General features: G+C 33.3%; 3 protein-coding genes and 1 pseudogene across 7 annotated transcripts; 1 reads left to right on the top strand and 3 right to left on the bottom strand.

The window, feature by feature from the left end:
• Positions 1-1,145: 1,145 nt before the first annotated feature.
• LOC102610748 (uncharacterized) lies at positions 1,146-3,777 on the bottom strand (annotated as a pseudogene).
• A 510-nt stretch (positions 3,778-4,287) lies between these two features.
• On the top strand, positions 4,288-8,600 carry LOC102611547 (uncharacterized). 5 transcript variants are annotated; one of them, XR_001507325.3, is made up of 3 exons: positions 4,288-5,153; positions 7,710-7,975; positions 8,062-8,600. XR_001507325.3 is itself a non-coding variant. In XM_015527664.3 (2 exons), exons 1-2 carry the CDS (start codon positions 4,650-4,652, stop codon positions 6,798-6,800), a joined length of 549 nt encoding a protein of 182 aa, XP_015383150.2. In that variant the 5' UTR covers positions 4,288-4,649; the 3' UTR covers positions 6,801-7,033. The 5 variants fall into 5 exon arrangements, 3 of the variants coding, with proteins under 3 accessions (XP_015383150.2, XP_015383151.2, XP_006470396.2); XR_001507326.3 differs by having other exon boundaries at positions 7,710-7,915; positions 8,062-8,596; XM_015527664.3 differs by lacking the exons at positions 7,710-7,975; positions 8,062-8,600 and adding an exon at positions 6,756-7,033.
• LOC107175900 (xyloglucan O-acetyltransferase 2) lies at positions 7,875-9,057 on the bottom strand. Its single transcript, XM_052434848.1, has 4 exons — positions 8,838-9,057; positions 8,283-8,566; positions 8,038-8,170; positions 7,875-7,921 (listed from the first exon to the last, which is right to left on the bottom strand). Exons 1-4 carry the CDS (start codon positions 9,055-9,057, stop codon positions 7,875-7,877), a joined length of 684 nt encoding a protein of 227 aa, XP_052290808.1.
• A 1,380-nt stretch (positions 9,058-10,437) lies between these two features.
• On the bottom strand, positions 10,438-13,418 carry LOC102611834 (xyloglucan O-acetyltransferase 4-like). The gene is made up of 3 exons (XM_006470334.4): positions 13,092-13,418; positions 12,670-12,962; positions 10,438-11,398 (listed from the first exon to the last, which is right to left on the bottom strand). Exons 1-3 carry the CDS (start codon positions 13,282-13,284, stop codon positions 10,619-10,621), a joined length of 1,266 nt encoding a protein of 421 aa, XP_006470397.2. The 5' UTR covers positions 13,285-13,418; the 3' UTR covers positions 10,438-10,618.
• Between the last annotated feature and the right edge of the window lie 1,706 nt (positions 13,419-15,124).

Here is a 15,124-nt window from a genome sequence, read left to right as displayed (position 1 = left end):
AAAGTTTTAAAAATATCACAAGTTGTCGAGTGCAACGAAAGATTCATCAATTAACATGATTTTCTTGGTTTTCTTGGGTTATATAGTAATATCTATAATGCAATTTTATCGTTCATGAATTAATATGGTAGCTTTTTACAAATTGCAACACTCTCCAACTTTTACAAGGTATTTTAATAGGAAAAAGATTCTGACATTCCTGTGATTTACAGAATAGTAATGAAGACTATTATTTTCACAACGGTCACACGTCTCTTTTAAGTCAAACTTTAAGATCTATGTTATGATTTCGTAATATAAAATGGTATTTGCGTCCGTCCCAAGAAAAGGTTTTTGTGACCGATTCTGAGGAGAATTTTTCTTACCCAATTATAGTGTCTCTAATAATTTTGCTAAATTTTGAATTACTAAAATTCTCATCAAAATACTCATTATTTATCATGTTCGGGTAAAAATAATTTTACTCTTTGCACCCATTTGATTTGAAACCTTAATTTATCATTTAATATCTACCTAAATTTCATTATAAGCAAATAATATTCAATATAGAGATCAGATTGGTATTAAAAAAGGTGTGGAGCAAAGAAGTATGTTCTGTTCTGTCTACTCGAACCAAGCACACCTATCAACATGGCTTGCATAAAATACTTCAAGAAAAATTCTCTCACTTCTTTAAGAAAATACTTCAATAATAATTAAAATAATAATAATAACTAGTGTTATTTTTGTTGTTGCTATTATTATTACTACCACTATTATTGTTGTTGTTGTTGTTAATATTAAAACAACTCACAATTATTATAACAAATAATAATATAAATGACAATAATTAGCTAAGTGTATTTTAATAACTTAAAACAGTTCATTCCAATTCCTAAACAAATTAAACACATGAACGAAAATACAACCCATTCCAATTTCGATTCCAACAGCTTAAGTAAACAACTTATTTTAATTTCTATTCCTCATTTTCAATCTAACTCACTCTAATTCCAACTCATTCCAATTACCAATTGGTAAAAGCACCATAAGCCCTAAGGGGAAGAATTTTCAGATGCTAATGATAGATTTTAGCAGTAAGTTCTCAAAAGTGGAAAAACCATAATTCAACTTAATTTCAGAATCAGAAGGGAAAAAAAATAATTTCAAAATACCAAGTCTATTAGGGCTTGATTCACATTTAATCAATTAAGAAGCTACATTTATATCTTTAACCAGTAAAAATTAATTTATTAAACAAGATATAAAAACAATTTATGGCATCATTCTCTGGTAAATATAATTCCCAAAAAAGAAAACATGGGAAATAAGAGTATGGAGATTACTGTTAGATGATTTCCTAGGGGCACAACTACTTCATCAGTCAAAGCCTCTAAAGGAGTAACCTCCATCCAAGAGGCCCATCACACTGAATATGAATCCTCTTATATTTCATATCAAGAGCTTTTCGATGGCATCCTGCATTTGGCAGAAAGCAAACTCAGTATGCAGGATCAAAATGATTAATAAATTGATGATATTCAATAATATCGCTTGATGACAACTGAAAAGCAAATTACCTTCAGTTGTTGAATCTGAGTTTTCAGTTGGCTAGCCTCATTCGATGTCACAGAGCAAGCAACGACAGGTCTTGTAACCCCACATGCTCGGCCAAGAGCTTGTTTTGAAGGGACAAACACATAGGGAACATTCTGCCGAATTCAAATAAAAAAAGGTTATTTGGTTCTATAACCCAAGTTAAGCCATTAGGGGAAAAGGAAAACAGAAAACACATACATAAATAAAAGTAAAGGTTGGCTATAATCATGAAACCTAATTTTTGAAATTCAGCATTTCTTGGAATGAATCACAGCATTCATTTGGCTACAGTGCACAGAGAACACTTTAACTTGAACAGGCAGAAATACCAATCTCTCTAGGGAGAAAGCATACAGTACAACCATTGACAGTCATAATGGCTCCCCCAACTTCCCATTGCAAACTCAAAATCTCAGTTAAAACCTTAAGTTTTCATTACAAACCCCAAATTATGTGTGTCATATGTTACAGGATTACACTATGCTAGGAAAGCTCAGGGCTCACCATGTCAGTATCAAAAACTTGAGGGTTTAACTGAGAATTTGAGGTTTTCAATATTGAATGGGTACCAATGTACCTGACAGTGGCTGTTCCGTAGACATGCCCCTCTTTAGGACCCATGAAAATATTTTCCAGCTGTAGAATGTAAGATGCTTTGTCCTTGATTAAACAATGTTGATTTTGCATGCTGATTCCATGATTAACATTCTATGGAATGAACACCTTGTAGCCTATAATATAGGGGTTCAAACATATTTGTAAGTGTCTCAAACAAAACCTTCCGACACCAGGTAAAAGACGCTTTGTCCTTGCATCTACCAGGGTTTGGAATTGCAACTGTAAAAATATCAACAAAAAAAAATTCCAATTTTTCAAAAGTATAAACATTCCAAAGGGGCTGAAGTTTATAGTGACACAAATAAAATTCACAAGCTATCAATGATCCTCTAGTGAGTTCCTGTTTTCATATGTCGCTTGCTGAAAGTCTTAATAAGCACACTATATCCTATTTTCATATTATGGGTATGAGGACAAGAAGTACTAGTTTTGATAATGATATCAAACAATAAGCTTCCGAATAGTTCCAATATAATGCAAATGCATTCCAACATGCATGGTTCTCAAATTACAACAAGTGACGTGTGGCATCCTCCAAATGGACAATGAACCAAGGGAAGAAAAACAACTTAAAAAGAGAGAAAAACATTAGACTGATATGCACTCAAAGTCTCAAACAAACATTTAGACGCTCTATGAAGCATGAAGACATGGCCAAACCATTTCATTATTTATAATCTCGCCTGTATTACACATGGTAACCATTTAACTATTCTAACTAAAATAAAAGGGTCAATAGCATCTAACAAAAGTTAAAATTTGAGAAACCTAAGAAATTAATTTATGTAATCAACCATTATTTGCAAAAAATAAATAAATAATAAATAAAATAAAATAAAATAAACCTTGTCTTCAGCTAGCAGGGGAAGATGAAGAAGATCTCAAGAGGCTCAGTATCAGCAGCCATCACAATAAATTCGGAAGTACCCTTGTTAAGAGTCTTGGTTGCTGAAATGAAAATCATTCATATAAAAAATATATATATATATATATATATATATATATTAGGGTTCAAAGAACACAAATATATATTTATTAAATAAGTGAAAAGCAAACCTTCATTGGCGCCCTTTTTGAGGAGCTTGTAGTTGGCAGCTTGTTGAACAAGATCCATTAATGTAATTGTCAGATGTGAATCTGCCAATGGGTACGCCTTCGAGTTTACGGATTCTCCGCTCTGCAAATTCAATTAAAAATAAAACAAAAAACAAATTGGCAAAAATTACTTCAGGAAAAAAAAATGAATCTTTAAGAATTTGCGGGAGAAGAAGATACCATTTTCGAGCAGATAACGCAGAGCCGCAGAGGGTGGTTAGGGTTTTGAACGAAAAACGACCAGAGCACTGAATTGGCAACCGGGGTTTATTAATTATCAATTTATCATGCAACTCTCTAAACGTTTGTTTATTTTATTTTTATTTAAAAATGAAAATATAATTTATTTTGCTACATTTTAATCGGGCAGTTAATTAATTAATTAATTTCTATATTTGCATTTGGATGGTTGTATACTAATATTGTCATTTTATTAGTGCTACTTATGTTAAGAAAAAAATTTCAGTTCTCCCTTATCTTCTAGTTTATGAGTATTAAGTTTAAATATGCCGTAATAATGTTGTGGGTGTAGGCCACTCAATCTTTGATCAGCTGGATAGACATGTCTTGAAAATTAATAAAAATTAAAAATTTAGATAATATTTTATAAGATGTGATGTAAATTATTTCATTAAATATGAGTATAGTAAATATTTATTGAATAGCAGAAAATGTTAAAAATTTGTATAATATTTTATAAGAATTGAAGTAACTTATTTCATAAAAATTTAAGAATTGATATAAATTAATTTAAGTAATAATTTAATAATCTAAATTATAGCATGAGCACCAGTATTATGTAATAAAAAAAAATTGTTATGGGTGTTAAATTTAAATATTTTTAGTTGGGATATTTATTAATGTATCATTAATTATTTAATATGTATACAATATTAATTAATACTAAAATGTATAATTATTTTTTTAAAAAAATTGAGAATGTAAATTATAATGTCACATTTTAAAAGGAATGTTTTTTAAAAAATGTTATCTAGACTCGTGTATATTTTCCTTTTTATTCTCCGTCGGTATAGCTATTCGCAATTTTCACATCCTCATTTGTTTCCCTTCTCAATATTTTCTTTTTGTTTTGATTTCTATAAATTATTTATTAATTAATAAACCACCTGCGCATCACTTCAATTTCCACTCTTAATTTTTTCATCGCTACTACTCAGATCTCAATTTTCGATTTCTGGGTATTCTCAGATCCCTATTTTAGCTTCTGCGTTTCTTTAGCTCCTCCTCATTATCTCAATTTGGTTCTTTGTCTAACCTTTTGATTTTCACTTTTTTTTTTCAATTGGGTACTATTGGATCTCAAATTGGGCATTTGGGTACTCATAAATTTGCCTCAAATGTCACAAGGTTATGCAATCGAGCTGTATTTCGATCCAGCTTTAGAAAACCAAGTGTTGAAAGCATGGAACGTGTTGGCCCGCCGCCAAATCAGTACTCAACTCATTGAAATCGAATCACGTCCTCACATAACGCTCTTTTCGAGCCCCACTATAGAGCCAGCGAAGCTTGAATCAATCATCAAGATTCATGCTTCAAAGCAAGAGCCACTCCCCTTATGTTTATCAACAATCGGCAGCTTCTGCAACGACAACAATGTCTTGTTTCTTGCACCCACGCCTTCAATTCCGCTACTTCAGTTCCAGTCTCAGCTTTGCGAAGCTTTCAAAAGAGAAGGGATCGAGTGTGGCGACGAGTTTCGTCCCGAAAATTGGATTCCTTATTGTCCTGTTGCTCAGGAAGTGCCCAAGACAAGAATGGCTGAGGCCTTTTGTGTTTTGAGGGAATTGAAGTTACCTGTCACTGGCTACGCAATGGATATTGGGTTGGTGGAGTATTCCCCTGTGCGTGAGTTATTCTCTTTTGCGCTTGGTAACAATGCTGAAGCATGAGTTATTTCATTCGGCCTTATATAATATGTTAATTTGATGTTGGTAGTTCTATATAAGTTGAATGTCCTACTTATTTGGTTTCAACTCATATGAATGATGGAAGCAAGAGCACCTGGTTGGAGAATTGCAGTTTATGGGTTCTCAAAAGTAGTTGCAATTTGACTTATGTTTATCTTATATTGTTTTTAGGCATTTTGAAAGCTATATTATTACATGCTCATCTGATTTCCATGGTTAGTCATTAGTGGGAGAATCCATTTGCTATGATTTTTGGACGTTTAGTGAAATCAGACATGGCCATCCTTTTCTTATTTGGTTTGGGGAGCTCTTGTAGAAAATGATGCCTAGTGTTCCTTCATGCAATCCTTAGTCAGTTGATTCCAGAAAGCAATAAAACCATCCGAACTACGTGATACCTGTTTTATGGTTGGTGTTTAGCACACAGTCACTCTTTTATTCTTGTTTTCCAGGCATTAATTCTTTATTCATTGCTTAAACCCTTAGTAAATGTGATGTTCAGAAATTTTCCTAGATTCCCACTTCCTCATATTCAGGTAAACCTCTACATTGCTGTACTCATGCATTTTGACTTCATCTTCTCGGCATGTGCATGATGTTTTACATGTATTTGTCTATCGATCATTACTTTTCTTGAACCCAAATTGATGTTGTGACAACCACACCCACTTATTCTTACATGTAACTGCCATTCTACAGAATTTAACCAGCAACATTTGACTAACTGCTTCATTGCATGGAATGACCTCTGCTGGCGCATCTTTTGGTTCGTCTTTAAACTAGGAGTTATCAGAATATTTCATCCATAATTTCTAGTTTACCATAAAGAAATCGAATATGTTTTTGTAGGTTTCCAATGTGTACTCTATATGTAATTGTGGTTTACTTCAAGTTGCATTTTATGCACTGTTTTGCTCTGACTTAATATAGTGTGAGAATTTGATTAATGTCATCAGCAAAGAATTTAGGTCCATTAAACTTAGTATGATGAGCAATTTGCTGCTTTATAAGAAAGAAGTTAAGTTTCGCTGTCATGCTTGTGCATAATCCAACCGAAGAAGCACCTTGAGCTGCTTTGCTATGAATCATGCTTATTATTAATCTAACTTCTTTTTTTTCTCAAGAATGTAATTTGTGAGTCTTGGCCTAGCGGTAACAAACAAAAGAAGGAAGAAATATCTTTCACTTTTTTAATTTGGCAAATATAGATCTGTGTTATATTTTACAGTTTCTAGAACATGTCATCCTAGAATTATTTGCTAGGGATATTAGTTTTTTCATTTACTGAAGAGCCTTTCTTAGCTTTGGCTTCACTGTTTAGTGAAATCTGAGTTGAAATTTAGATGTAGGATGTGTAGCCTCGCAGCAAGGTATCTTTGTTTGGTAGCTTATCACAGATTTCTCAAGACTAGATTTTTTGATGGCCGGATAATGTAAATTGTGAATTGATCTGCTTTACTAGATTAATATGGTATTCAAATGAAATTCTAGTTCAAAGTTGTCAGACTGTCACCTAAGATGCTATCATATGTCCAGGCATGGGTTTGTTGTTGCAAGAAACTTTATTTGCCCATTTGTTAGGCAAGCCTTGTGGGAGAGAGCGGGAAAAAAAAGGTAGTCTTGGTCTATATCAGCAAGCAGATTGTAGCTGTTATAGATTTTTATTTATTTTTTCTTTTTAACCAGAACAAAAATTGTTTTATTCTTTTGTTGTTTGTTTGTTTCTGTTTCGTAGTGATGTGTCATTTCCCATTCCTATGATGTAAGTTAAGAGACATCAACCTGAAACGGCTGTTCTCGGCTGCTTGTTCTTACTATTATTTTGCTAGAAGCTTTGCTCAAAAAGTTAGACTTTGCATCATGTTTCTCACCATGTTAAAAAAGCGAATGACCAATGTAGATCATAGCGGTAACCATAAATCTGAAGGATGAGCCTTGGTGTTGCTCTATTACTTCAATTGCTCAGTTACTTAAATTGCTCAGAAATCAATGGGCATTTCTTTTGACAATTACATATAAATTACTGATTATAGACAATCAAAAGATTCTACATTTAAGTAATATTTTTAAACTATTTAGTATCATTCCATCTTTCGACAAGGATGATATATGTACGTTATGGAGGCTATTGATGACACTTTGTACATGCACTGTTCTTTTCTAATTACATTAGCTTTTTAAGCAACTAGACCAGTCTCAATTTCCAGAATCGCCATAAAAAATTCATTCCATGTATCGATGGGACCTGGCAAGCACCAATGAAGACAGTCTCTAAAATCTTTGTTCCGAAGGTTTCCCCAGTAGTCTCCAGGATGCCCATCAGGCCTCATCAGCATTGCTTTTGTTACATCCATTGCTACGAAGCTTTTACCCTGCTCTTTGCCTTCCTTCCCCATTCTTTCAGTCTCTTCTACTTGAATTTTCCTTATGTTCCAGGGTTCTCCTACCCAGATAATCTGTCTTTCATCACTAGGTTTTGTCCTATTGCAGATTCCGCCGGTATCCCAACTCCCATGCTCAAAATGAGTCGGTGAAAATGTCCTTACCACTGTCACTATGCCCCTGCACTCTTTACAGCCATTGATGTAGACGAGTGCTGTTCGGAGGGCCATTTGAATGGCACCGCTAGGGCTGACTTTGGTGACATTTGGTTCCTCACAGTCTACACATCCAACTACTGTGTCGCCTTTGTACAGGTAAATCTGTCGGAAGAACCAAAGCCCATTAGAGATGACAACATAGTCAATTGTTTGAAGGTTTGCGGTCCAATCTTCGTCAACCTTGTCAATTTGCAAATTATAAGCAGCGGATAACGAACCATTGATCATTCTCTGCTCTGCAGCTACAAGGAATCTGGACCAGAGATTCATGAGGATGAAGTCATGTTCAGGGAAGTGCCATATCCGGTTCTGTTCTGCTGAATCCTTGTAAACAAATTTCGGAACTTCCTCCTGAAGAACTAAAATGGAATAACTTGAATAAAGAGTTATTTTACATCTGCAGTTGCCAGGTAAGTTGAGGTTCAGGAAAATATATATGGACAGGGGTTTGTCATCTTATTACCTTAGACAATAAACACACGAGCGATTCCACTTGATTCATGCTAACGGAGTCGCCGATAAATGCCATTTTGTTTCCTCGAACCATATCCAGAAAAATCTTGGGATCGAACTTCGGAAGATTACAAGCATAAGGTTTCCACCTCCAGTTCAGAAAATCTCTATCCGTCCTCCCATGCAAGATGCAATTTCTTGCTTCGGGAATACAGCTTGAATTCTTATAATTAAAATCTCTGCGGTATTGTATCCAGCGACCCTCGTACAAGTTACAATTCAAAATCGCATTTCCTACAGAACAAAATCATTCATGCATAATTCAAAATTGTACCGTCTAGTACTCACGTTACAATTTACTAATCTTCATGCGTAGTAAATGTTGAGTCATGCTGAGGTTCGAATGCCCAAATTTTATAAAATTTGAATTTGAACTTGGATCAGAGTTGCACAAGATTATACCCTACAATTATTTTACACTGCTGTACAAATTCAAAATTCTAATTATTTAAATTTGAATTTTGTAAAATCCCGACATTCGGACCTAAACACCATTATTAATTACCTTCGGGTGGTTTGACAATGGGGGCACCCTTTTGTTGAATTTCTCGTTTGGAAACGGCCTCAAAAGGGTTTGGAAAGTAAAGGAAGAGGCTGAGAATTGTGGTTAAACATAGACAAGGCAACAAGAATGGAGCTAATCTCCCAGTGCTGAGACATCTCTCCCTTTCCTTTTTGCCGCCATGGAAAGGATCAAGTCTATCGAGAACGTTAGGAGCCTTCATTTTGAATGTGGATGTGGCCACCATGCAAACCAATAGACAAAAGAAATAAAAAACAATGGAGAATCTCTCTAATCTCTTCCTTTTAATTTTAGACAAACTTTTTAGAGCTAATGAAACAGCCACAGCAAGTGTGCTATGCCATGCAATTCTTTGGAGGGCCTTCGGTAGTTAAGCTAATTCCTCGGCGCAATATAATCTTTGTTTGGAAATTTCCCGTAAGAGTAGTAATTATGTTTAACATCTATTGAAGAATTTTATTTTAATACTGTCTCCTTACAATCATAAGTCCAAAGAGTAGTAATTACTGGGACTAACCTAAATCAGTTCTCCTATATTGGTATGTGGTTGAGTCTTGGATTCAAGTTTCATTGTCCAGATTTAATGATATTATCGTGTTGTTATGGTGGGACTGCAATCTTTTTCTTTTTCCAATTGAAATGTGGTTTTCACCTAGAATAACTGAGGTGGGTGGACTAGACCAGTCCGGTAAAATATCTCATATACTTCTTTATATCTTAGTGTATATCTATTTATTCTTCTTTTAATGTTGGAAAATTTACAAGGAATGTAGTCAATCTTTCTTATTGTTAGAATGTTAGGCGTTATTCTAATTTGGACTTGGAGTTTTTGGCATTGCCCTAAATATTGTGTTTGAGCCGAATATGGCCTTATATTCGCACCCTTCATAGAAATATCTTGTTAGTCATTTTTTACCTTTTAATACAATTATTAGCTAATTTCGACAAATTGGACAATTATATTAAGCAGAGTAAAAAGAAGCATGCACCAAAACTATTTTAGTTCTCTGTTGATGTTGACATGTGTTATTATTGATTTACTAGCGAAAATAGGGATAGAAACTCATTTAGTCCCTATATTTTAAGGTCAGTATTTGTTTAGTTCCTGTATTTTTAAAAACACCTTAAAACATTTCTATTGTTACTTTTTGTTCATTTTACCTTACTTTTATAATATTATACTCTTATAATAATTTTTTTGAGACATTAATAAAAAAAATTAAATTATCAATTTAATCCCGAAAAATAAAATAATAACAAAAAGAATTTATATTAACCTTTATGGAATACTCTAATGAGGAGTTAAGATATTTTTTATTAATGTCCAAAAAATTATTAATTTCATTTTTTTACAATATTAATTTTTTTAACATAAATGAACTTGCACAAAAATTAATATATGTTATTTTTATTTTTATTTTATTTTTGAGATTAAGTTGGTATGTTTTTATTAATATATAAAAAATTATTATTATAAGAAAATAATACTGTAAAAGCAATGCAAACAGTAGAGGTGTCAATAGTTTAATTACAAGAATATTTTGAGCCATTTTTAAAAATATAAAAACTATACGAACACTAATTTAAAAATATAAAGATTAAACGAGCTTTTACCCCAAAAAATAAAATATGGGTATAGACGAATAGGTATCAATTCCAGGGGGAAAAACAGCCAGTTGAATGGAATTTAATGTGTGTAAAACTAAAACATATATTATGTACCACATATGGCATCGGAAACTATCCTAACCCTGAATCCTTGATTAGCCACCAGCCCCCACTTTTGTAAGAACTTGTATCAACAAATCATTCCACACATCAATAGGCCCTGGTAAACACCAATGAACACAGTCATTGTAGCCCTTCATGTATTTGTTATCCCAAAAAGCACCAGGATGCCCATCCGGTCTCATTAGCATAGCCATGGTCACATCCAAAACTCCAAACATCTTGTTACCATCTGCAGCCTCCTCTCTGGCTCTTTCAATTTCTCTTTCCTGAACGTTTCTCAATTTCCACCTAAAATCTCCCAAATAATCTATATCTTTTTCACTGAAGGGGGATGTTCTGTTGCAGCTTCCTCCAGTGTCCCAAGCGCCGTGCTCAAAATGAGCTGGTGAAAATGTTCTAAACAATGCCAGCATCTTCCTCTTATTGCATTGCTTGCATTGGTTGATGTATCTGAGTATTGCACGGAATGCCAATCCAATGGCATCGAGAGGATCCATTGGTCGGACATTTGGTTCATTGCAGAATACGCATCCGATGACTTTGCCACCATCATGTACGTGAATTGGCCGAAAGAACCAATGTGCGGTTGAGATGATTGCATAGTCAACGTAGGGGAGGTCACTTGCCCATCTATCATCAACCTTGTCAAGGTACAAATCGTAAATGCCCGATGATGAACCATTGATCACTCTCTCCTCACCAAGAACGAGGAATTTGGACCAGAGAATTGAGAGTGTGAAGTCATGATCAGCAAAATACCATATCCGATGCCGGTCTTCAGAATCTTTGTAAGCATCAATTGGAACTTCTTCCTACAAAATATGTCAGCTGGTAAAAAAAAATGCATAATTATACGAAATAAATTCTTTAAAAAAAAAAAGGCTTCCACAGTTATTTTACTATTATTTTCTCACTCTGAACTCTCAATGGGACAATGTCTTTCAAAAACTAAGTTTGGTTAATTTCCAACATTGAAAAGTCACATTTAACCTTTAACTGTAAAAATTTGATTATTAAAATTGTAAGTCAGCTGTGTATTAAGGTATTTTTTTTAAAAAAAAAGAAAAGGAATAAAAATGAGAAACATTAGAGATGTATAAAATTTTCCCTTGATTTAAAAAAAAAAAGAAGTAATTATGTGACACTATCCTACCTTTTCACTAATTCTATACAATAATGACAATAAGCATACAAACTTAGGATACAAATTGAGTCATTGCTCAATAGTTGACTTTATTATTTCATCATTTTTATTTTATGGGCGGTGTTTATTAAAATATATTATCAAATGACCCACTCAAAGAAAACATGAGCTAAGCTACAAAATTTTATGGAAACTTAATATTGGAAAAAACACTTATCACTTCTATCATCTTATTTTTTACAAATTTTCATTTTTAGGCCACATGGACCTCAAATTTCTTGTCATTGCATTCAAAATCTAAAATATTGTAATTATAATGTATATATAACACCTGTCTTCAGCTTTTCTTATTGATATAACACCATAATTACCACACGAAAGTGTAGTTTGATTCATATTCACAAAAGATTACAATAGATTACTTCATGGAAATGGAGAAGTACCCACAGATTCCAAATTCATTATGGAGCCTATTTTTGTTTGTGCAATTAATAAGAATCAAATCTTTAGCTGGTGCATGCGAAGCATACTTAAAACTATCACATTATAAGTTTACTTTTCCAGAAAGCATTTTAGAAGGCAAGCAATACAAGCAAAGGATATCAATATCTCCATATCAAATCAAACCACCACCTCATAAATTGCCCATAATTTTTTTTTACTTTCATCTCATTATTAATTATTTTTACAGTTTACATTATGCGCCGGGGCTAACCTACATTTACTGTTAACTTAAAACGACACAACTTCATGCGTTGGATTCCATGCATTACATTAAGTTATCAAAGGTAATCAATCACCACAAGAAAACTGAACCAAAAAACTTTGAATTAATTAAAATTATATTTGCTGGCACTGCATAAAAAGGTGTTATATATATATATATAACTGGTGACTAAAATAAATATGAAAAAAAATAAAAAAGGAATTAAAAGTTACCTGTGATAGGAGACAGAGAAGGGATTCCATGTGGTTTCGAGCAACAGAGTCGCCAATGAAAGCAAGTTTTTTGCCACGAACAAAGGCGAGAAATTGCTTGGCATCAAACCTTGGGAGGTCACAATTGTGAGGTTTCCATCTCCAATTCAGAAAGTCAGTGTCTTTCCTCCCATGCCTGAAACAATTCTTTGATACCGGAATTGTTGGACAGCTCCAATTCGTGTACTGTGACCCTCTAAAATCTGGAACCCAACGCCCCTTGAACAAGTCACACTCCTCAACGTCAATTTTCTCTACAAATTAAACCCATTAACCAGTTAACAAATAATTCATTATTAACATCAACGCCTCAATATCATATACGTATGCATGTATGCGGACGCGGCCCCTGAAAATAAAGATTAAAGAATCAAAACACAAACCTCTCCCTTGATCATAATGGACACTACTTTTAGGCAAAATCTTTACAGAGCTTGGAGAGAATAGTAAGAAGAAACTGAAAACGGTTGTTAAAGCTAGAGAATAAAACAAGAAAGAACCCAGCCTTCCCATGCCACCATGGGCATTAATATAAAATTTATCTTGAGATAGAGAAGAAGATGAAGACGACTTCATTTTTTTCCCTTTTACTGTAACCGAGAGCAAGTAATTGAAAAAAAAAATGAATTTAGAAGAATAATTGGGATGCAAGATTTTCTGTGGCTATGTCCTTAAATTGTGAGGGAGACAGAAAATTGGTGTCAAGAAAGTCTATGGCTTTTTGTATACATACGTTAAAGTAAATGGTGGAAACGCTTGCCGTATGATTGAGACACGTGGAGCCCTACAATGTGTACCAGCAAATTTACATCCATGCGATGAGCATTTTTAGTCAGTGGGCCTCAACTATTTATATACCTTATTTCACGGCGTAGTTTATTCAGCGTAGTTGGGGAAATTCGTGGCTCTTAATACTTTTTTTCCATCAATCTTTTAAATTCTACCTGTGGAATTTTTTTGTATGATCGTGGAAATTGGTTCTCATTCTGGGTCTTGTTAAGGTGCATCAGCTGTATTGTATATTCAAATAAAAAATTTTAAGTGCTTTTGGAGTATTTTTTTTTTCATTTATTACTTATAATTTGTATACTTTAATAAATCACGATACTTAAGTAGTAAATAATTAAACAATAATGCTTTAAGAAGTTCGTAATAAAATTTTCACTGTTCGTAAAATTAATAGTTACTATGCTATTGTTATGCGTAACATGCCCTTTTGTAACATACATGATAAAAATATAAATTATATATAAAACAGAGAAATTATCACCATTAACGAAAATATTATTATTAACAACAAAAAATTTGAATAGATGTACGGTACAGTGATACACCATAGACACTCACACCCTTTTTATAAAGTACAGAATCAATAACTTAGCTGGCAAATCGGGGCCGTTGAAGAGAAAGATCATTTACATTTTTTTATTATGATGATCATGACTTGAAGAATCAGGAACGGTCCATTCAGGGACCAGTTTATGTTTAGATTATATTAATAATTGCCGACATTCTTTAATTCTTTATAACAAAAGCGTTCTCTTAAGAGACGATTTGGTAAAAGCTTATGATTAAAAAGTTCATTACTTGGGGTCATCTCGAATCTCGACCGTCTATTTGAATTCAAAATTCTGAAAAATTGGCGATGGCTTCACGTGTACACGAGTTCATTATAAATATCAGATCCCGGAGGCAAAAGAATCAAGGAGAAAGCTATGGCTTTGGGTACATGCTTCTCACATCACATGCTCTGATTTCATCGTTGTTCAAATAAGGTGGTGACAACTTGCGCACCACACAAGTCATCCGACAAAGCTAATTTATTTATTTGTTTCCTTGTTTAGTTTGTTTTATTTGTCAAAAGTTATAATTTGAATTTGGGAGGGCCAATAAATGCCAAATTAAAAGGCAATATTTCTCAGCCAATCAAGGATTGATATTTTCTTGATAGAATTACCAATTAAATCACTGCAAGAAATTAGGGTTGTTGTGCAATTAAATGTTTAATTTTCTTTCGAAATTTTGTATCTTTATCTTGAAAAACTTGAATCATTTATGAGACCATTCTCGTCCAAGTTCCAAACATTTTAATGTTGTTTTCACAGTCCACAGAGTCTCACGTGTTCATACCAACTCATTTAATTGCATTGATAAGTACCTCCTTCCTTTTTTTTTACAAGAACATTTTATTGGATGAAAAGAAATTAGATATAATATATGCATAACACAATTAAATAAAAAAAATTCTCAAACATTAGCAAAAAGCAAAATTCGACGAGCTGATTAAATCTAAATTTAGGAATTCCACTAGCATCTAATGAGATAAGTGGTTTGTTAAATAAAATGAAATCAGATATATTATATGCATAACACAATAAAGAAAAAAGCTGCAAGCATTCGAGTAACTAAGATATTG

Source organism: Citrus sinensis, chromosome 2 (genome assembly GCF_022201045.2).
Source record: "Citrus sinensis cultivar Valencia sweet orange chromosome 2, DVS_A1.0, whole genome shotgun sequence".
Classification (NCBI taxonomy): Eukaryota; Viridiplantae; Streptophyta; class Magnoliopsida; order Sapindales; family Rutaceae; genus Citrus; species Citrus sinensis.
Note: the sequence above shows the minus strand (reverse complement) of the source record. Positions and strands in the feature narration are given on the sequence as shown.